The following is a 24479-nucleotide window of genomic DNA, read 5'->3' as shown; positions in this document are numbered from 1 at the left end:
ATCCTTTTTCTAAGATTAAAAGAAAGCTACAATAGGGGTAAACATTTGCAAACCACATATCTGATAAAGAACTGATTTCAGAATATGTTTTTTTAAAAAACTCTCAAAACTCAATAATAAAATGACAAACAATCCAATTAGAAAATGAGCAAGAAACACTAAGATACATTTTACCAAAGAAAACATACAAATCTCATATAAGCACATTAAAAGATTTTCAAAATCACGAGCCATTAGGGAACAGAAGGAAAAACAAAACCACAGTGGAGATAGTACTCTACACCTACCAGAATGGCTAAAAGAAGAAATTGTGACAACATAAAAAGCTGGTGAAAAAGCAGAGAAATGATTCTCATACATTCTGGTAAGAATGAAAAATGGGTACAGCCCCTCTAGAGAAAACAGTTTGACAATTTCTTTATTTTTTTTAAAAAAAGATAGATTTATTTATTTATTTATTTATTTGGAGAGAGAGAGAGAGAGATTGTATGTGTGTGTGTGTGTGTGTGAGAGAGAGAGAGAGAGAGAGGGTTGAGGGACACAGGGGGAAAGCAGACTCCCCACTACGCAGGGCTTGATCCCCGGGACTTTGGGATCATGACCCAAGCCGAAGACAGACGCTCAAAAACACACCTGAGTCACCCAGGTGCCCCAAGGCAATTTCTTTAAAAAATTAAGCATACACTTACATTTGGCCCAGAAACCACAGTCCTAGGTCTTTTTTTCTAGAGAAAAAAATTTTATTCAGGGACATCTGGGTGGCTCAGTCAGTTTAAAGCATCTGCCTTCCACTCAGGTCATGATCCCAGGGTCCTGGGATGGAGTCCCGCATTGGGCTCCCTGTTCAGTAGAGAGCCTGCTTCTCCCTCTGCCTACCACTCCCCCTGTTTGTGTGCTCTCTGTCTGTCTATAACAAATAAATAGATAAAATCTTTAAAAATTTTGTTCATTTCAAAAATCTGTACATGAATGTTCGTAACAGCTTTATAGGTAATAGCCCAAAACTGGAAAAAAAAAAAAATAGCCCAAAACTGGAAAAACAATCAAACTGTTCTTCACAAACTGTTCCAAACAAATTGTGAAACATCCATACCATGGCTACTGGTGTGTAACAATATAAAGGAACAAAACTATTGATAGACACGACAACAGCAATGTAGATGGATCTCAAGGGTATTATGCTGAGTGGGGGAAAAAAGACAATCTCAAAAAGATCACATCCTGTAGGATTTCATTTATTTATCATTGACAGAATTATAGAGACAAAAAGCATTTAATGGTTCCAAGGGGTTAGGGAATGATTCGGGGTGGGGGGGAGCGAGGGCATGCATGCGAAATGTCTAGAGAAAAATGGTTAGCTGATGGAGATCTTTGTGGCGATGCCCACAGTCATGTATCTTGAGTGTGGTGGTGACTATACAAACACACATCTGCAATAAAATGTCATAGAACCCAGGGCGCCTGGGTAGCTCAGCCAGTTAAGCGTCTGCCTTCGGCTCAGGTCATGATACCAGTGTCCTGGGAGAGAGCCCTGCAATGGGCAGCGGAGAGCCTGCTCTTCCCTCTCCCTCTGCCTGCCGCTTGGGCTTCCTTGTGCTTTCTCTCTCTCTCGTGTGTCAAATAAATAAATAAAATCTTTAAAAAAAAAAGTCAAGAACTCTACACACACACACACACACACACACACACTGATGTCCATCTTCTAGTTTTTGATAGTGTACTAAAGTTACGTAGGATGTAACATTAGAGAGAAAAACCGGATGAAGGATACTATTTTTGCAACGTCTTGTGAATCTATAATTATTTCAAAATAAAAAAGGTAAAAAAAGCAAAGGGAAGCAAAGTCCCTATGCACATATATATAGTCTGCTCCTGTTTAATTAAAATGGGGGAGATACATAAATTTAATTACATATCTACACATATTGTAGAAACACATGAGAGAAGAACAAAAACTGCTTCCAAAACTTTTTAAATGGTATCTGCTTATCTGCCAAAGTCTCAGACTACATCTTTTTATATCTTAACCAGTCCTTTGCCTATAACTCCCAAAGACTCCTTTATGGAGTCACGTGAGCAAGACAACCTGAGAGGACGGCAGACACCTGTGTCCATTTGCTCCCTGTCACAGCAATGCCAGCTGTTCTGGGGCCGGAGTATAGCTGTGGCCCCAAAGGAATCAAGGCAATCTGAGGGGCCTCTGTCCCCAGTTCTCTTCTCCACTGGAAGTCAACCCCACATCTGCCCTAAAATTGGGGCCAATGAGGGAGGTAGGCTCCCACCCTCCCTACCACAACAGGAATCACCAAATGAAGTTGGGATGGAGGACAGTCCATAAAGGTCTAGGTTTGCTCCAATCTGGGCCCAAAGGTGTTCTTTGCTTCCTTTGTAGTTCCCACACTGCAAGGCTTGCCTGGCCCCTAGTGCTGGCAAACCGCAGTGACCATGTGCCAAACATCACAACGTGAGCTTTATGTACTCTTCTAATTCTGGCCAGGACTCCGTGAGACACGTTATCTCTACGATTAGGAAACCAAGGTTCAGGTATGCTAAGTACCTTACCCAAGGTCTCCTCACTAATAAAGAATGGCACTGGGGTTCAAATTCACGTCCGTTCAATTCCAGAGCCAGGGCTCCTTCCATGTGTTGCAAGTTTCTGAGGTTGCCTTTAAATTGGGGTTTAGTGTTTTATTTTGGGCTTGTTTTGGGGGGCTGTCTATTATACCAAATTTCTCAGTAAGAGCAGCAGAATTAATCTAGGCTTTCCAAGTTTCAAAAATGCACACAGCTAGTCTATCACAGCATTCATTTTAACTGTCGATTCAACCCAGGATCTCTCGTCTCCTGACGGAAAGGGTATAAAAATTTTGAATTTTGAATTTTGCTGTGAAACCAGGATTCTTGAAGTTCCCAAATTCAATAATTATTATATCACACTGACTCGGGACAACTAGTTTTTTTTTCCTTACATAATGGAAAATATTTATTTCAAGTAAAGGAACTTCAGATGACATTTTCTTGAGCCTTTACTTCTATCTATAGAATATGGGTTCAATAAACACTTGCAACAAATTCATGAGTCTCTATTCTGTCCTAATATGTCACATAATATCTACACTACCCCCCAAAAACCTCTTTGGATTTTAGAAAAATGTAATTTGAAAGAAGGCCATGAGATTATTTTAATGAGAAAAAAAATTAAATTAAGCTTACAAATTAAAGAAAATCTTCTATCATTCATACAATAGGTTATTTTTGAAAATGACACACATTTTGGAAAAACAACTTCTAGTGTGTTTTCATTGACTCATATATGTAAAATGGCAGTGTGTTGTACAGCTCCCAGCTGCCTGACTTGAGGCTCTGATGTTACCAGTGATGGACATTAGAAGACTTCCAACCACCAAAATACCCCAAATCCTACCCACAAAGAATGAGCTCTTCTGGGTCATACATCCTCATTCTCTATGAGATCTATGCACAGTAAACATAGGCATGGAAGGAATATAAATATAACTAAGAAGTTATTTTTAATTTTTTTTTTAATTCCCATTTTACTGGCTACAAACTAGGGAAGGCTTTTATCTTGTCATATCTGGGAAGTTACCTGGCAGAAAAATGACCTTTTCTCTACATAGAAAGTAGGATTTTGGCGAATCAAGTTTTTCCCCCTCTATTTCTCATACAAGATGTTTTCCCATTCCCGGACAGCCCACTTTTGACCCAAGATGTCATAGGGGGTTTTGCCTGTGTACTAGAATTACTATGTTTCCTTTAGAGACTGGTCTGGGTCCCTGCTACCACTTAAGATTAGGTGCTTTTATTTCTTTAGTACAGGGCACGGTTAAAAAACACGTGTAACTTGATATTCACTGCAACGTACCTACAGACACCGGAATGCTTTAGAGTAATGACAGTGACAATGATAAGGACTGTAAATTAGAAGAAAGACATTTTGTTGCAAATATACAACCTTCTTAATCAAGTTCAAACTGAAGACAAAATAGCCATGAATTGACTTGATGCGTGTAGTGTGTAGATGCAGGTATGTTTTTATTGGTGTTATTTTATAAAGGAAAAAGAGAATATCAGAGTTCATTTTCCCCCTTTTTGCCATTTGAAATGGGCCCTGGACCCTGACTTATGCCATCACTCAAAATTTTTACTGGCACTACTTTGAAGGATGTAAATATAGTAGCTTTTCAGGTATGAGAAGGAGCCTCATGGGAAACCATATTCAGCAAGAGTTTGCAGAATACTCCTGCAGCAGATTTTTTTTTAAGTGATGTTTTCTTTATATCGTGTTTAGACTCTAAACTTTCTGCTGGCCTCCACTCAACCATGGCATATACAACTTCAATGTGCCAAGAACAAGAACAATTCTCTTTCAAATATGTTATTTCCAACCAGAACAGAATCAAAGCCAATCTTGAAGCTAAATGCAGCTTCTAGCCTGATGGTGTGATTACTGCTTTTATTATGCTAAAGTTTATCATAAAGAAAGACCAGAGGGATAAGCAGGAACATTGGTTTCCTACACAAAATATGGGAAAGAGATCACCAAAATAATCAAGGACTGAGAAAAAAGTTTCTCCTGGAAATTCCTGCATATGGACATGAAGTCATAAAAAAGAACAGTTATGTTAAAAAAAAAAATTCTAAAAGAAATGAGTTTTCTCAAAGATACTGCTAGGTTAATAATAATAATAATAATAATAGGGGTGCCTGGGTGGCTCAGTGGGTTAAAGCCTCTGCCTTCTGCTTAGGTCATGATCCCAGGGTCCTGGGATTGAGCCCTGCATCAGGCTCTCTGCTCAGTGGGGAACCTGCTTCCCTTCCTCTCTCTCTGCCTGCCTCTCTGACTACTTGTGATCTCTGTCTTGTCAAATAAATAAATAAAATCTTTAAAAATAAAAAGAATAATAATAGTAATAATAATTAATAATAATAAATTACCTTGCTTTAGGACTTAACAATTTAAGCAACATACCAAAATGTCCAACATATGCTAAATTATACAACTTTCACTGGGTTTATTAACAAAGATTGATAAATTGAGAGTACAGTTTTTTAGTTTAACGTTATTGGATAACACAGAATGAATTGTGAGTCATAGGAAACTGTGAAGAAGCTTAACCTCATGACTTTAGCTCTCCTTCAGGAAAAAAGTAACTTATTACAGTTACCATTCTTGAGCACCTACTGTGTGTTGACATCACTGGTAGTTTTATAATGGGGATTATTGGGCTGCTTAGATGTTATTGACATAGAGGTAGGACAGTATGGTATGAGTGTGCAGATAGATTTTTGGATTCAATTGTGACGGTGTGAGCTGTGATGCAGGCAGCCTAGCTTTGTCCAAATGTCAAAACCATAACATCGGGCACTGACACGCAGAAATGTTTATATGCACTTACAGCCCTCAGAGACCAGAGTTATTTGGACTACTATTCACTCCTTATTTTAAGTAATAGATACACGTGTGACGGTGATTTAGATTCCTCAACACAAAAGAAAGGCATTTTCTAGCTATCCTAAACAATATATATACAAATCTGAACACAGTCTTGTTTTCTGTGGCAAAATGTATAATCTCTAATCTTTACCCTGTACTTGCAATTTAGGACTTATTTAGCACAATTTGCCCATAAAGCTACTGAGGCTCAGAGTCCATAACTAAGTTTCTTAAGAGCACATTGCTAATAAGTGGCACAACTGGGAATCAGAGGTCCATCTAACTCCAAACTCCTTGCTGTTCTCCTTAATACACACACACACAGTTCTACCTCTTACAAAGGCCGCAATAGAGAAAATCTCGGTTCATTCATTAACATATTCACCAAGTACTTCTAAGCACTTAACTATGTTCTAGGTGCTGAGGATGCAGCAGTTAAAGACCCTCCCCTGCACTCATGGGTCTTACATTCTAGTGAAAGACAGGTAATAGACTAATATATTTGGTCACCTACTATCAAAGAAAATTAAACAGGGTCAAGGCCGTGAAAGTATGAAGAGAGGAGGGTGGCTACTTTTGGTTAGTGACAAGAGAAGGCCTTCCATCATTTGACACTTAAGCAAAGCCTATGAATGAATGAAGGAGCAAACCTCATGAAGACTTGGCATAAGGCATGCCAATTAAAGGGACCAATACGCTCCAAGCCTCAGAAATGGGACTATGCTCGGTGTGCTCAAGCTACACAGCAAAAAAGGTCAGTACTGCCCTACACTCAGGGACTGAAAGACAGAATGTTAGAACATATAGTTGAAAAGAGGCAAGGTCCAGATCATGAACAACAGCCCAAGGGCAAGACGAGAAGTTTGAATCTTATTTTAAGGGTAATGTACAGCCATTCAGCTGTGTATTAAGAGAGGAATGGTACATCCTGATGCACATTTAAGTTGGGGAAATAATACATGTTTAAATTTCATATTGAAACTGAGTAGATAAATAAAAATAAATCGAGTAAATTATCTCCCCCCAAAAGCCAAATGGCTCTTCTTATTTAAAAAAAAAAAAAAAAAAAAATTGGAGGAGAAGAATATAAAACAAGACTAGTGATGCACTGAGACTCTTTCCCTGCCCTTTACACTTTCCGAAGACTGCTGGCAAATGGGATCCCATGTAAGTGCTTGTTTTATCCCCTCTTGTGTTCTGAGGTTCTGTTTTGTAAATCCTCTCTGACTGCACAACCCTCCTCGGTCACCCAACCTTCTGTCAAGCACAGGGCTGGGTACAGAGCAGAAGTCCCCTACATACTCGTCCAGCTTGATTCAATTAACAACATGTAATATCGGCATGGTTTTTCGTTGTAGAGTGTGTGAGACTCTCAATTTCAGTAATAATGGGGACCATACTGAGAGTGCCTACTTATCTTCTTCAAAAGATATTTGGGGCTTAACAAAGGGCACTTTGTATTTCAATAATCTCGTTCTGATTTACACTTTTGGGAGACGGAGCAGTGATAACCAGCACTTCCCATTTGTCTGTTTCACAAGCAACCTGCAAAGATCCAGCCGCTTTCATCAAATATGGTAGTATAGCAAAAACACAGCCTTGTTGTACTCTTTTGGGGATTCAGTATGTCAATTTCCTTAAAGGAGTGGTGTTAATACAAGGAGAAAAGTTACAGAAATAAGTGGCTCACAGGGCTGAGAGCTAGTTGATCACGACCAAAGAAAACTGCTCAGTCCATTATCTCAAAACAAACAACTTCCAGAGAGTGCAATTGATCTAAGCTACCCTTCCACATACAGAGAAAATGCATACACATAGGCACACAACAGTGAATGCCTCATCTTTCCTCTTCTCACATAAGACTGTCAGCCTTAATTATGAATCTCGGCAAAGGACACCTATAGTTGGTATCTTTACGTTAATTTGCACAGAGATGCTAAAAAGTCATTTCACTGGAATTATAAGAATTTGATGCACTTGTTTGTGGTTTAATTAAATTCAATACGAAAAAAAATTCAATATACCCAAAGAAAGGCAAATTAGTCAAGAGAAAAAGAAAGAAAATACCTTAGGCCTTTATTTAGAGCTAATTCTTTTATTACCACGATTCCATTCTGATTCTGATATATCAGATATGGTTTGAAAATCTACATGCTTCAGTCGAGTTTATCAAATACTTCAATAATCCCTACAATCTCTACTCGATACCAAAATTCAGTGAAGTATGTTAAACTCTATCTCCAGAAAGAAATTATCGTTACATTGCTTTAAGGACAAATTGGTTCTAAGGCACTTTCTGGTATTCGACTAAAGACATGAATTCACTTTCTGTACATTACAAAGGAACAAATAATAAGATTTCCATGAAATCCTACAGAGACCATAACTTATTCACAGTATTGCAGAACTTCAGTAGCTGAAAAGAACATTACCGATCATGAGGGGCACCTGCGTGGCGTGGCTGGTTAAGCATCCCACTCCTGATTTTGGCTCAGGTCATGATCCCGGGGCCCTAGGATGGAGCCCTGAGTTGGGCTTCATGCTCAGTGGGGAGTCTGGTTGGGGATTCTCTCCCTCTCTCTCTCTCTCTGACTTTCTCACCCCACACCCCACTTGCTTGCTTCTCTCTCTCTCTCTCTAATGCAAATAAATAAATCTTTCAAAAATATAACTACCAGTCATGAGATCAAGATGAGGCCCGTCCCACAGATTTCACTCCTGCCACACTATCTAGTGGCTGGGATTCACACTCCAGGTTTTCCCTACTGTATTTCCCAACAAAAGCATTAAAATGCATATATATATATATATATATATATATATATATATATATAGTTTATTCATTTGAGAGACAGAGAGAACATAAGCAGGGGAAGGAGTAGAGGGAAGGGAAAGGAAGAAGCAGACTCCCTGCTGAGCAGGACGGCCGACACAGGACTCGATCCCAGGACCTGGACATCATGACCTGAGCTGAAGGCAGATGCTTAACCATCTGAGCCACCCAGGTGCCCCCTAACAAAAGCATTTTATAGGAAAAGATATTTTTAGCTACATAACCTTCAAGGCCCCACCCCCCAAATGCCATCTTCTCTATGAAACCTCCCTTAATCCTCTCCTAATTTGGAAGAATAAATTTCACGCATCTCTGAAGGCCAGGTTATGGTACTTTATTTAAGCCTCTCCTACAGCAATCATGTTTCCATCTCATGTCACTCTTAAATTCTACATTCCCCCAAAAGATTTTTAAGTCCCCTTGGCATCCCAGAACACAGCACAATGCCTTGAACTTGACAGGTGCTCAGTACATGGTTGAATGGTATTAGCCATATCCAATGTATATGACCAAGAAGCTGGCCATTTTATTTTTCTCAAACAAATTTCTTGGTTTACACTGATCTCTAAATACGCTCAAATGACATTTCTATTTCTCCTCTAGTGTAAGTGGAAAACTGAACCAAACAGCATTCTGGTTCCTAAGCCTCCTGTAGATTACCAGAAACTGGAGCTATAAACAATCAGGTCCTCGGACTCCCAGACATTGCCCTCTTCACCTAGAGCAACTGCCTGGATACGAGGACAGCCGACCCCTCCAGACCCTTGAAGATTCTACATTACCTTATCCAGTAGGGGACAGATGGTCAGAGGTGTGAAAGGAATAAGTAGGTCATGTGACGAGGAATTTCATCCCTTATGCTTTCAGGAATAAAGTGGGAGGGGCCCCAAAGAGAAGGTCCCAGGGGATTCCTAATCCCATGGAACAGAGATGCATGTATAGTTTTGCAAACAGATATTAGACATGAGCAAGATAGAGTCTATTAGAGTCATATCTGATTTGCATACAAGAACTGAAGTCCCTTTGAGTTTTCCAGGTGGCACAAACTACTACTTTGCCATTCCTGTATGACCTCAAGTAAACAACAAGAGAGAATAGTTAAATTAAATTTAAATTTCACCCAAGAACACCACTCCAGATTGAGGGGATGGTAGCTACTCTGTGGTGAGCACAGCTTAATGCGTAAACTTGTCAAAAACACTAAATCCTGCACCTGAAACTAATGTAACATTGTTGTGTCAACTATTCTCAAAGAACAAAACAAAAATCCCAAAACCATTCCCACAGACTGAATGTGCTTCATTATAAGAAAAACAAAAAGCTTACATTGTAGCGATAATACACATTATTTTGAGTGGAATCTGTTTCACAATGTTGGGTATGGTTCCCATAATTCCTTATTTGAAAACTTGGAACCAGATGTATTTTGGAGCTCGGGAGTTTGGGGATTTGGGAAATATGGGGCATAGACCACATGTGAAGGAGCCCCGAACTCAGGATCTAGGCCAGCGCCTGCTAATCAACTCCATTCTACAGCAAAACACTGGAGTAATCCCACCAAGGGGGAGAAACCGAGACTGTCCAGGGCCTCGTGTCAGTTCTTCTCATGAGTCCCCACAAGACTAGGTTAGGTCAGGGCTTTTACCTTCCAGTCTCCAGGCTTTAGTGGTGGAACTCAGAGTTTCAGACTGGAGTTGTGGGCCTGAAGGATGACAAACTACTTGCATGTTATTAAAAAAAAACAACAAATGTATCATCTGGGATTGTTGCTATCCCTACTTACTTTCATACGGTCATGATTTCACTGGAGTACATAGATATGACAAGCACAATGCTTCTAATAAATTATTTAACGATTTATTGTTAAATTTATTGTAAAATTCGGACACAATATTCTGCTAGTTACAACGGAGCCAGAAATCAACACAGGCATGCACATACACACACACGTAGTTTCCAGCTAACCTGCCAATTATTACAACCATGCAAAAAAATAAGGGCAGGATGTCAAGATCAAATCAAAAACTTTTTGAGAGCGAGAGCAGGGGAAGGGGGGCATGCTCCCTCTCTCTCTAAAATAAATAAGTAAATCTTTTTTAAAAATAATAATACACTATATGCTGATTAACTGAATTTAAATAAATAAAAAAAATTTAAGAAACTTGGGTGTGTTCAGTATAATGAAATACTTATAATGAATATTATTGCATGTGCCATGTTTTTTTGATAACAAAAGTGATCTATATATACACATGTTGTATAAAATTTGATGTGCCAGAGAGCGATTTTTCAAAAGATTTCTAGCTTGTATTGTTAGTTTATATATAAATTTCTTTTTTAAACTGTCACTTAGCAAATCTAAAGATTTAAGATTTATGTTTAAGTAATTATTCAGATTGCTATGAATCTATAATCAGAGAAATGTGATGGACATGACTATCTTGTACAGTAAGTGTTTTAAGTGCAATCCAAGTGGACATTCATGTTCATATTAATAAACTGGTAACTTCTGTATTAACAAATTCTTTCACTAAGGTTTTACCTGTGATCATTTGTCTCTTAGTCATGGATGTTAACATTCAAGATCTGCTGACCACGAAGACATAATAAGGAAAATATATCTGTAATGGACCCTGAATTTACCTTTTATCAGTCATTGTTTTATCTGCAGCTTAATGCTAACAAGAAATCACCTAACCTCTTAATTTGCAGTAATTATAAACTTGGTAAGAACATGAAGAACATGAGAAACGCAAAACTTTCAAAGAATTCCTTTTCACTTGATGAAGAATTGTAACATCTCTCAACTCACACATAGTGTCTTGATAATAATAATCATGACTGGGGTGCCTGGGTGGCTCAGTCAGTTAAGCGTCTGACTCTTGATTTCATCTCAGAGTAGTGAGATAGAGACTCATGTTGGGCTCCGTATTGGGAATGGAGACTGCTTCAGATTCTCTCTCTCCCTCTTCCTCTACCCCTCTCCACTGCCCCCCCACCACCGCTCCCTGCTCATGAGCGTACATGTTTTTTCTCTCTAAAAAAACTAATAATGATAATAATAGCAATATTAATGCCTGCTATCTTTTGGCAGCTTTGCATAAGACAGTGTGCTAATAAATACCTCATAAAGATTATTTTTTCCTATTTTGTCCTATAACTTAATACATGTACAAAGTTACACATATACATGTTTTCATTTCATCATAATTTCCTTCTAAATTTTAGAAAGATTGAAAACATAGAGTTTCTTCTTTTAGACTTTAAATTTTGTGGGCAAACCGTTCCATCAGCTAACAGTCGACCAAAGATCGAAGGCCCGATGGCCATCTTAAGCCTCATTCGCAAATATAGAACATGTGCCTCTTTTAAATATGTCACAGATTCCATTTAGGCCTCAGTGTCAGTTTGCGAAGCCCCCCACCCACAAGCAGAACCCCCCTTCATAGACTTGTTTTCTAGGTCCTCCTTTTCTTTTTTTTTTTTTTTTTCAAAAGTAGGGCTCCACACCCAGCATGGAGCCCAATGTGGGACTTGAACTCACAACCCTGAGATCAAGACCTGAGCTGAGATGGAGAGTCAGATGCTCATCCGACGGGGCTACTCAGGCGCCACTGTGTCCTCCTTCCGATCTTCATGAAGTTACACCAAGTCAGGTTCACATTAGCTAATATGAACTATAAACCATACTCTAAATAAAACAGTGCCCTGTACAGTGAAGTGGTATCATCTACTCCCCAGAGAAAAGGGGAAAGTGTGAGTTAAAGAGCCCTCACTCAGAAAAGGAGTGAAAATGTCAGCATTTCATGTTTTCCTCATTGGGTTACTTCTTAAGTTAGTCTGCCGCCTGAAAGTTAGGCCTCTTTTTAGCCTGTATGTTGAGACTTGTGGCCATTTGGGGGAATGGGGGGAGGATGGAAGCTACATCTGCTATTACTAGAAGGTTCTGAAACCGACAAAAAGCATTTAAAAGCTTCAAAATTACTCACCCTACATTTCATTGGTTACTTAAATTACAGCATTTATGCAACCTCAAATAAAACATTTTTTACACTGGTGATTCTGATTAACTCCAAGTTTAAATAAGTGGGGGGAGAGGAAGATTTACCGTAATTTGAAAAGATTTAGGATCACTTTCAGTTCTTTTTCAATTCAACACCCTCCCCCATTTCTTTTCTCTCTCTCTCTCTCACACACACATACACACACTTCAAAGTAATAACAGTCTGTTTAATAAAACTTAAGGCATCTGTGGAATTATTACCAGAAATTACTTTTGTACCTAGTTTTTAGACTGAATGATTCACTGCATTTCCCTTAATCCTTAAGTTGCATATTCATTGCTGTATTTTCCTCTAAGTGCCGTCATTTAAATTGTCATGTAAAATAGGGCAAATCAGGGTCAGTTTATATAAGCGGCATCAATCTGAAGAACTTCATCAGTCTTTATTTCGAGGCATTATGCAAAGAAAACTGACATTAAGAGAGCCTCGACTGACAGCAAATGAAATCAATCAGCAAATCACTAAGCCATAATAAACTCACTCAATTTGTAGATAACCCTTCCTTTTCCAGGTCTTCACCTAGTCAGTCCATCAAACACTGTTTTTTGTCCAAGTAGCTAAAATGAAGAGCAGTTCTGTGGCAGTACTTGAAAGTTCAAGTGCTCACAGGCTTCGGTCTCTCAATAATAAGTAGTAAGAGGCATTATCTAGTGAGGTTATACTTAAATAGGCTGCAAAAATGAAAAAAGAAAGATAGAGGAAGGGTCAGGTTTGGGATTCAGTCTTTGCCTCTTAACATTAATGACAAAGAAATTATGTTCATATCACTTTGCAGCTTTTCTGCCTTGAGCTAATGTTGTTAGCTCAACGTTTGTAGCCAAAAAAAAAAAAAAAAAAAAAAAAAAAAAAAAAAAAACCTCTGTACTTTCATGTTTGGTGGTTCTGTTTGTTTTTGACTAATGTGTCTGAAACATTTCACAGTATTTTCTACTGTCACCATTTCAGAGATGGGATTCGAAGCCCCTCTTTAAAAAAAAAAAATGGTGTTAATAAACGCCACAGAGTTCAAAAAAATATGAAAACACTAGTAATTCCTTAATTACTTTGTATAATAATTATTCGAATAGGAGTACATTCAAAGTGCTCACCATGGCTTTCTACTGAAATGCGAGGGAACACTAAAATTGTGAACACTGTGCTCGGTTACTAGAGTGAACGTTGCATTGAACAAATCTTCGGACAAAAACCTCCAAGAGCTGAAACGCTAAAACATTCCTGGATGTACCTAAGTCCCTCGTCCTGCCCCCAGGCCCCTCTGCAGTTCAGTCCGACACACGCGATACTGACAGCATTTTACAGCGGAAAAAGCCCCGCGCATGCGCGTTCATGCCATCTGCGCTCCCCACCACCCTCCGAGCGAAGAGCGTCTGCGCAGGAAGTGGGGGCTCCACGCGGAACGTACAGTCCGGGCTTCAATCCCCGCGTCCTGACTCTCCGCATAGGCTTTCTCCAACAGGAAGCTGCTCGCCTCTTTCCACGCAAACAGAATTTTTTTCTCTCTTCCAAAGAGAGAAAGTAATTCCCATTACTTTCCCGTTAAGTAATTCCCATTCTGATCAACATGCTGTTTCCAGCAAACTCAAGGACGGACAGAGACTGCGGGCTCATGGTTGCCAGCTTCCCTATGATCTGATTGCCTTGCTTGTTTTTTAGAAGGACAAAAATCTCCACCAGAAGTTGAAACCTAAGCGAGCGCACACCTGATCAAGGAACATTTAGGCCAAATATTCAAAGGAAAACAGTTTTGTAAATATCTATTAGTGCGGTTTAATCTTCACACTTCTTTCAAGGACGTCCTGTGACCTTCTGGACTGCCCCAGGATGCAGCGGGGCCGGTGTCATCACCTCTGTGTCACAGGAGAGAAGCTGACGCACCCGAAGAGCTGAGGGCCGAGAGCTCACAGAAAAAATAGTGATTCTAGCCTGGAATGCCAGGAGCACTTCCAGCCTATTCGTCCTTCACAAGAAAGGACAACAGTGCATTCCTTGCAAAAAAACACATCGGATAAAATAATGACAATTCCAGCTACCTGTGCAATTTGTATCTATGGGGGAAGGGCTCCATCTGTCCAATGGCCAGCTCTATTACTTTCCAATAAAGCTGCCTCTTCTGACTTCTGGCATACTGACTCCCCCTATGATTTTATCTCTTCCTAATTATTCTTCCTTAGAATAAACAAGGGAAGAAATGATTAAAAAACAAAACTGGAAAAAAAGACTTCATGAATCCTGCTGAGTTTGTAAAGAATCAGATTTTACTTAGCATCAGTTCAGATCACTGATACCAGATCAGGCCCAGAAGGACTAATTCATGAATATTTTCAGCTGAGTTTAAGGAGTAAGGAGTTACAAGATTCCTCAGTATGAGATTCTCTGTAGCAGAAGCTTTATGCATTTCCTTGTCCTCATCTGTCATCCCATCATTTTCAAAAGGCAAAGGCAATGATAAAAGTCCCAAAAATGACCAAAAAATTTCCGTGGTTTCAGACTACCACCAACCCCCCAAAAAAAAAAAAAAAAAAAAAAATCCATGATGGAAGATGTAAAATGTCTCATCTGCTAAATATTTTAAAAAGAAGTTTCTATAACTCCTAGCTTTTGGGGGGAGAGTGGGAAGGGGAGCAGAGGAGAGGGGGAGAGCTAGTTCTCAAGCAGACTCCCCACTGAGGCCAAAGCCTGATATGGAGCTCGATCCCACAACCCCGAGATCATGACCTGAGTGGAAATCAAGTTGGATGCTTAACCATCTAAGCTACCCAGGCACCCCTATAACTCCTTTTATAGACATTTATTTTAGAAATCTTAGCTATTAGTGCCCAAGACTGTGTTTTAACAATAACAGTTTAAAAAAAAATACCGGGGCGCCTGGGTGGCTCAGTGGGTTAAGCCGCTGCCTTCGGCTCAGGTCATGATCTCAGGGTCCTGGGATCAAGTCCCGCATCGGGTTCTCTGCTCAGCAGGGAGCCTGCTTCCCTCTCTCTCTGCCTGCCTCTCCATCTACTTGTGATTTCTCTCTGTCAGATAAATAAAATCTTTTAAAAAAATACCTATTTTTAGAATACATCTTTAAAAACAAAGTATAAAGACAAAGAAAAGAATGGTAGTGTATATCACCTGGTAAAATATATGGACCAAAAAAACAAACAAAGCATACATCGAATCTGCCCTAGAATTCTGATTGATGCATTCCCCTCCCCCACACAACTACCACCCTTACAGCCCCCAAAGCTAAGTGCAGATCAAAGATGCAGAAGAAGGGAAGCAAGGAGGAAGGGGGGGGGCGTCAGAAGACAAGTGATGATAGCAAACTGCTCTAATAATGATGGACATACTACTACATTTTCCTGGTCATCAAGAATGAAAATCTTAGAAGATACAGATCAAGGACCTCGAGGCTTAATTCACAATGACTACAACCAATATTTAAATCCAATTACTTAATTATTTAATAATTGTTATCCCAATTTGTAACACAACCTTAAAAAATGAGTCCTCTGTACACATGAACATCTTAACATTCTATTTTTTCTCACTTAGCATTGCTTACAGTTCTACCAGGAGATTTTGAAGAAATTTAATGTCTACTGGCACATTATTCAAACTTCAGAGTAAAATTCTAATTTTTTTTTTTTTTTGAGAGAGAGGAAGAGGAAAAGTCTTAAGCAGGCTCTAAGCCCAAGGCAGAACCTGATGCAAGGCTTGATCTCACAACCCTGACATCATGACGTCAGCTGAAATCAAGAGTCGGATGCTTAACTGACTGAGCCACCCTGGCACCACTAGAATTCTAAACTTTTCCGTAGCAAATAACAAAAATGTTATTCTGACAACTCACCTCAGACAATATTCTACCTCAGAACTACCTCAGAAAATGCCATTTACTCTCCCTGGTATCAACAGAAAAAGCAGACACTAATTTTTACATTCATCTGCAAGTTAGGCCTCAAACCTAGGTTATTCAAAGGTTTCGTTGGCACAATTTATATTCTGTGGAACTATGGACTACAGCCCTCAAGCAGACAGGTGAGAAGGAAGGTGGCACTTTTCATCATAATGCATTTATTCTCAGATGAACTATATGATTTTTCCAGTTAATTGTCTTTCCCTAACAAACAGCTCTTCTCTTCTCTGGACAGTACCTTCTAACCTTTGAAGAAGGTAGCATTTCAACATTCTATTTGATCCCACAACCTAAAGTTTAAAATCATTTTATGTTTTTTAACTTAAAAGATGTTTTGATTTGAATTTAAAGAGAGTCGCACAAACTCTCGTAGATACAACAACTTTAGATAAACGTCCAAACCTTTTTGATACCTTATTACTAAAATGATCCCACTTACCAAAAAAGGTCAGATTTCTAATAACCTCCAACATTCAAAGCAGCATTATGCACCCAGAAATAAATGAAAAACAGTATCTGCGAAACAAACAGCAGTCACACAATATGCCCCCTCTACCTCCCCATGGAGACTCTTGGGCTGAACTCTGTAAATTAAGAACCGACTAAGAATGGCCATCTGAAAGGGAAGATCTAAACTGTAAGAAGGTAACACTTCCCTTAGTAATGGAAAAAATAAAGACCCATACTTTAAGGAGGAAACTAAAAGGACTAAGAGAAGTCAGTCACTTCGGGTAACCTGGAAGTCTTTTCCTGGGGGAAAAGTGGGGAATGTGTATCAAAGCCTTTGAGAAGGGGCATAACCTTAGATACAACCGTTCCACTTATTTTTTATCCAAAAAAGAAATCATGCCACAGTGAACAAAACAGCGAGGAGTTCCTGTCCATGGACAGCTAACAGACACCGAGTGTTTACAACGTCCTGTCCCTCGGAGAACTTTAGATGTGTTGACTCATTGAATCATCCCAGTGACACGATGATTTGCAGACTTCCGTGATCTCCGTGTCACAGATGAAGAGGCTGAAGTACCCAATGTAAGTAACTTGCCCAGTTAGGCTTCTTCTGGATTTCTGTTCTCTCCACTATGTCCTCACCAAAGAAACTGTATTCTACAGACATCCCCTACCTTTGCCCCTCTTGACCATTTTAAAGCGTGCACACACGCACACACACGCACACAAACCATGGTTTACAAAAGACAGAAAGGCAAGATTAAAGGCTTGAATGGACCCTATTCACTGGATAGGTAATCTTTAGCAATTTACTGAATCTCAATAAACTTTAGCTCCTTCCTTTATAAAACAGATAAAATCAGAGCACTTATTCATGTGGCTGTTGTGGGGACGAGGGGAGATAGTAAATGTAAAGCGCTTAGCGAAGTAACTGGTACAGCAAAAGTACTCAGCACATGTTAACTCTTGATACTGCTCTTTGTTGTGTGTTATTGAATGGGGGTAGAGACGCAAACATTTATCACATACCTGCTAATAACTGCCGGATATTAAATGCATCGCATAGCCTTCTCATTGGGGGAAAAACAACTCGAAGTATAAGATAACAAGTAACAGGTACTACCTTTATAAAATGTGGGATGAATATTTTTTGCAAAAAAGTTCTCTGCGTTCACGTTGTACTGGACTTTTCAGCTAAAGCTAACTTGTCTAATCTAGGTGTTTTAATTTTTTCCTAGTAGACTAATAAGCGATATTTGGGAGATACAAGAACAGGTAATAATAGTTCCAGACCAGCCAAAGGAGCTTAGACAAAGGGTTTCATTGGAGACGTGGCCTCACGGGAACATCAAGTAACATGAAGAAGTAAATAGGGAACTAATGTGGCTCTTCATCAAAATTATTTAAAGCTTTGGAAGAAACAGTAAACAAGGAAGAGTAAAAGAACCAAATGGAAAGATACAGAGAAAAACATCCTAAATAACCATTCCTCAAAATACACACACACACACACACACACACACACACACACCCTTAAAAGTAATGAAAACAAGCTTCTGTTGCGAACTTCATCTTGACAAGGGCCCCATTACGCGTGCAGTCCTAACAGCCCCTCTCTTCCTGCTAGGCACTATGTTCTCTATTTACATGCATTGCCTAGTTCAGTCCTCCTCCAAGCCCAAGAAATTGGTAAGACTATGCTTTTCCGAGAGAACTGAAGCTAAAAAACTAGCAGAGCTCAGAGACTACATTTTTCTGAACTGGGTTTTCTGCTGTAGGAGTGCACCAGTCACCTGGGCTTCCAGGTCTGGAGAGAAAGGGTGATTCTCTTCGCCCCTTCACGCATGCTCATGGTTTTTCCTCCATCCAGCGGTAGACCTGTAACCAAGCTTCCCATGCTGGGAAAGACGGACAGTGGCAGCTCCCATGGCTCCAGATGATGGTGGCCTGGGTTGGCCAAATGGTCATCCCCTGCCATGTCCCACACAGCGACCCTCTCCTCAACATAATCAAAGGACATGTGCTCTCTAAACAGTCCACTTAGGCGCACAGACTATAAAGTGAAACAAATACTGAATTCCTAAATACGGAGTCCCACTGAGCATAACTATACATATTTATAGATTGCAAAAAGGGGGAAAGTAGTGTGCCCTAACATTAGCCTGTCACATGGAAACAAAATTTTTTACCTGTGAATTTGTCCACAACACAGCATAAACCATGACTGGCATCTTACACAGAGACATAATGTGCATTTTGCAGATGGAAGGAAAATCCCACTATACATCTCAAAGGCTGTATGCTACCATTTAACACCGTGTCTAGATTGTCTTCTAGTATCAGATTTTCCCGGTTCAGGCTGTGCAGTCAAACACAGCTCTGCTTGAATTCAGCTCTGGGCCCTGGCACTTACTTGCTGTTGATCTGAGGAGCGGTCCCTGTTGTAGTTGCTGTTTTTCAGTTATAAAATAGAAACGATGCCATCTGTCATGTGACATATAACACCATTTCGGACAGGTCCATTGTGAAAGTTAAACATGACGTATATAAAGAACTAAGCATGATACAACCTCCATAGTAAATGCTCACTGAAATGGCAGCTGTTCTTATTAAAATTAAGGTCATTGACACTACAGAGCCTTTCTTCTCTGAGTACTCCAAAGCCTATCACCAATTCTGTGCGTGCGTCTGTGTGTCTGTCTGCGTTTGTGTGTCTGTGTAAAAAAAAATATTATGATCCAAATCATGTGTTCTTCTCTGCATGCAATACTAAAGTACAATATGGACAACTAACCTGCAGTGTACATCACAACATGTCAGTGCAAAATGTGCCCAAGTGTTTAGGTATTAGAGATGCACAGAAGTATTTTTATTAGAACTTGGAAAGACAGCAGTTTGAAATAGGCGTCTCTCCATTTCCTTCTTGCTATTCACTGACATCAGGACCAAAGAGAGCTTGTGCTTTGCCGCCAAAATATGGTATTCTGAGGATCAGTCTCTTTCCAAATCACCCAAATCCATGGTTTGGGGAAGTCTTTATTTGTGAATTATGACGAGTACTAAGCCCCTCTGAGATTCTGAATCAAGATAACCAAGTAAAGGATTATTTTACAGTCACTAGAAAAATCTCAGATTGCATTGTATTTGTGGTTACAATGAATTCATAAAGAATGGTAATCAAATTTAAAATGTACATCTTAATCTTGTGCTAAATAACAGTACAGTATTCTAGCCTGTAACTGAAAATAAAAATATTTTATGCTGAGTTTTACATCACATATTTATTTTAAATACATTAGTGGATAATCTAATGAGAGAAATGAGTATTCTTTCTTTGTAAAGCATTAATTTGGGTACTAATAACAAATTAAATTAGGGTATGGAGCAAGTAGAAAAAAATTAACATAGCCCACTTGCACTGACATTAATTTTGTACAAAATTAAAATTTCACGGGGTCATAAAACTAAAGAATGATGAAGTTTACTTTAAAACCTCAAAAAATGTGAAACAGAAACTGAGTTTTAGGAGATATTTCTCTTTTAGATACACTGAAAAATCTGGACTGCTATTGAATCAGAACAAGCTCTTTGAAATATCAAGCTTCCTATAGTTTACATGATGTTGATAGGTTTCTCTAATAAAGGCATTAGGCATTAAAAGGTGAATAAAGCACATATCGAATTTTGTTTTGTCCAATTAAAAAAACTGTCTTAACCCTAAGGAAAAAAAAATGCTCACAATAACCCAGTAGGAGCCTCGATTACAAAGAATCTGTAGCATCTGAAAATGAGTATATTTTTGAAAAGATTTTCTTTATTAAGTTTATCTTAAAGTTACTTGGGGTTTCACAATTTGGTACTTGGGAGTTTTATAAAATGAAATAACCCAGTTTGCACATATCACACTGTCTGTTAAAACTAAAAATTAAGGGTAAATAAATGCTCCTCAATGCCAAGGACAGTTTGTTCCACAGTTGCTTACATTACATTGCCACATAAGAAATGTTGGCTCTACTCTGGAATTAACATTGAAAATTTTCAAATATCTCTCCTGATAATTTTACTGAAAGTGATTTATTTTAAAAAACAATAAGAGCTACAAATTGAGACGAGCTTAGAGAGATAACAGCCTAGTGTCTTATTGTCCTCTGCTGACAGGAAAGCATGTTCTTTACATACTGTACTTAGCTGTAAAACACATATTTTTCCTTGGTAAAAAAAAATAATAATAACTTTTCTGGATTATTTAATAGGCTATTTCGAGGACTGTGAGAGGGGAAAAAAAAAAAAAAGAAAAAACAATTATTTGAGAAATAGTGTTCCACGGTGGAAGAAAAATTAAGAGAAATTATTTGCATCTCCTTTGGGTTATTCACAATACTTGGAGGCTTTCATTCTCTCCAGTTAGTGCAATTTATTTTTCCACACGTCTCAGGAGCAAACAATGTTATTTAGACTCTAACCTGGCACGCTACCACCTCTGGCCCGCCCTTGAGCCCCTCCATCGCAAAGGTCTCCAGGTGCAGTCTGGGTAGCTGCAGGGTGAAGTCATTCCTGCTTGCCGCAGTCCGTGACAGCGAGATCTGATCTCTGACCTAAAGGGAAAAAAACAGCATCAATGGTAATTCCCCTTCAGACACATTAACTGGGATGAACTGGGTCCCCTTGAGCCCACTGAGTGGACTTGCATTGATCGCTGGACCTGAAATCCATGAATAAATTTAGGACTAATTGATTTTTCGTTGCAAATAAATCTCTAATTCAGAGTGCTGGGGGAGAATGTTAAGAAGAAAAAGCATCCTCCTGCTTGAAATGAGGGAGGGAAGAAGAGTCACTGGAGCTCTTCTGATCAAGAGGTTTTGAATTATTTTTTCACTGTTCCACCCTCAAAAGAAAAAAAGAAAGAAGGGGAAAAAAAAAACCCACAAAAATCAAAAACAAACAGCGATCTCCTAATTACTGTCACTTTCTTAATAACATGTTTCATTTAACTGGTATTAACTGATATATCAGACAAGATAGTTATTAGGTGCTAGTCTTGGAAACGAAAACTTCAATAATATGTACCCTGGAATAAAAACAAACAGACTCAACACAGAAGGAGACTTAAAAATATACCAAGCAGAGGGTTTATTTGCCCATTTCCTTCTGACTAAACTTGAGTCTTAACGATTAAAATGCATATAAACCAACTCAGTCACGCAACTTCTAAATAAGATAACGAATAAAAGCAGTGGTATTTGTACTATATTTTTTAAGTATTCATAAAGGTAACAATACAAACATATCACAGATACGGGAGAAATACCAATTCTCTAGCCCAGTATAGGGATCACAGGCAGTTGATATTACACTGCCACCTTCTGGACAAAAAGAACTACTACACCCCCATATACTACACGTAGATAAAAAGAAAAAATGCTCAGAAACAGATCTGTTTTCATTTTTAATTTCCAAACTTAGTAAGAGCTTTAAGATTTTCACAGCCTAGTTTTCCTAAGATCGGTGAGCTTTCGTTTTTAAACTATATAGTTTAACGATAGTAGATTTCATATGTAGGTATATTTTCTAACTTTCCTTATGCCTGACTGTTTTAAAAATGTATCTCTTTGCTACTATATATTGGATAAATATTATGCAACCAGCTTAAAGCCACAGGGTCAAAAGTGTTTTTGCTGAAGTAGTAACCGTCAAGAATGGAAGAACTATAAAAAATAGCACTAATTGCTCAAACATATTTGTCTATATCCCCACTTTTCCCTGAGCAACTTCAAATGTAACTTGGCAACAATATAAGATAGGAAACCCTCTCCTTCGCTTTTCTATTCGACTTGGGAAGCTTCCAAAACCTGTTTGAATTATTTCTAATTTTATGAATGAACTATCACACTGCATACAGTTTCCTTAAACCAGCAAACACACACAAACATTTGATGCCATCTTTAATTGTTCATGCTAATCTATGCTTATAAAAATCTTTATACTCCCAAGTTGAACAGAAGTAGCTCTGTCAATAAGTGAATGTCAAATGTATGCTATAAAACATACACTGTAATGCAATTTTTATAATGGTGTGAGTACTGTATGCACACCGGAGTCCCCAATTCAGAACGTTTCTTTATCTCTAACAAACATTCTCCAGAGTCCTCAGTCAGGATGAGAATGCTTTTAACTTACTTAAACATAACAAAATAAATCATATTTTACAAATACATTTGCTTTAGGTTTTATATTTTATACGTATGGATACCTTCTCCTGCTTTTTGTGGTCACCAATGCACACTCAGATAAAAGAAAACATTAATGTGGATTAAGGTACTGAGAATTTATCAACATCAAACCACTAGTGTTTTTGCCTTCTACCCTTCTGAACCATAGTCAATAGATCTAAATATTTTACTGCACCCTGGCCAATTCATTGTTTGATGTTTAAAAAACTCACCCAGAATCAAAAGAAAATTTATTAAATTTGAGCCCCCAAAATGAGATACTATTAGCTTTGAAAGTCAAGTTTAACTGCGATATTGATGATTCTCTTTTTTTTCTGTGACAAAATTCACTAGGGAAATCCTGGAAGTCAAAGTACAAAAGCAGATTGCTAATATGGGCAAAGGGGGAGGGGAGCACCATAAGCAATGGAGGCATAATCCACAACACAGCTCCAGCTCTGGAGGTCCTTGAACCCGGTGATTATCAGGCACCAAACTTCAAAACTGTGAAGCTTGACATACAGGAACAGTAAGCCACATTTTATAGTCTCTAAATAAACTCACTGAACAACAGGAAGCTGGGGCATTTGGTTAAAACCTGGGACTTCTTATCAAATTAACATTCTCACTACAACATTATTTAATTTGCCAGATTAAAGTGTTCTTTATATTAAATAGAGGGGAAAAACTCAAAATCCAGTTATTTTGCTAAAACCGAATAATGGGCATCATAATTACAACTTTATTTTAATATGCGTGTGTTAATACTTTCATTTAATTGTAAAGGTGTTGAGACTAGGGGCGGTGCCATCAAGAGAGAGTGTTACATAACACACATAATATCACAAATATTTCTACTACATTTTAAGAGTTGATTTAAGAGTAAATTAAGCCAGAAACTTTGAGAGAAGGCATCCAAAATGTTCTCCAAATATTTCTAGAAGTTTTCTCTCACCCTTAAAAAAAGGATCAGTTAGGAATGTTTTTATCGTCAGGGGTACAGGGAGTGAAAACAGCACATTGAGAGAAGACAAAACAGTGACAGAGGACAAGTAAAATTACAACCAGCAGCAAAGAAGCAGGAAGGGAAGGTGACAGGGAACAGGAAAACATGAAGGGTGAAAGATGAGACTGTGTTCAGAAGAGCGCGAAAGAAAGCAAGCCTGAATTTCAGAGGGTGAACCAGGATAAACGGGAAAGAGATTCAACCCAGAACAGTAAGAAAAAAGATTCACCCCGTACTGCATTCAATTTGTTTATGAAAAACAGAACAGGCAGCCAGCCTGAGAACAAAGTAACCAAAATTAGAACAGAGGTAAGTGAGATTTCCTCGGGAAACACTGTCCATTGGATATAAAATGATTCCTTTCAAATGCAAGAATCTAAAATAAACTTCCTTACTGTCAAAAGAATTCTGAAGTAACAATATTAAAAATAATAAAATCACTTTTTTCCCTAACAGGAGAAGTAGGCTCACCTTTGAAAATACAGATTTTAGTGTGTGCACTAAGAAAGATGAAAACCACCATTGTCACCTGTCTGTACATTAAACGACCAATTTCAAATT

The 24479-nt window shown here is 38.6% G+C and overlaps 1 protein-coding gene across 1 annotated transcript in view; it reads right to left on the bottom strand.

Annotated features, from left to right (window-relative positions):
- CCDC171 (coiled-coil domain containing 171) overlaps positions 1-24479 on the bottom strand; it is a 299006-nt gene that overhangs the window by 52649 nt on the left and 221878 nt on the right. The window contains 1 exon segment of the mRNA XM_013063104.2: positions 21167-21298. Within this exon segment, the coding sequence (XP_012918558.2) occupies positions 21167-21298 (132 nt within the window).

Source organism: Mustela putorius, unplaced genomic scaffold, assembly GCF_011764305.1.
Source record: "Mustela putorius furo isolate JIRA1106 unplaced genomic scaffold, ASM1176430v1.1 tig00000421_pilon_pilon_pilon, whole genome shotgun sequence".
NCBI classification, from domain to species: domain Eukaryota; kingdom Metazoa; phylum Chordata; class Mammalia; order Carnivora; family Mustelidae; genus Mustela; species Mustela putorius.
This window is presented reverse-complemented; position numbering and strand designations above follow the sequence as displayed.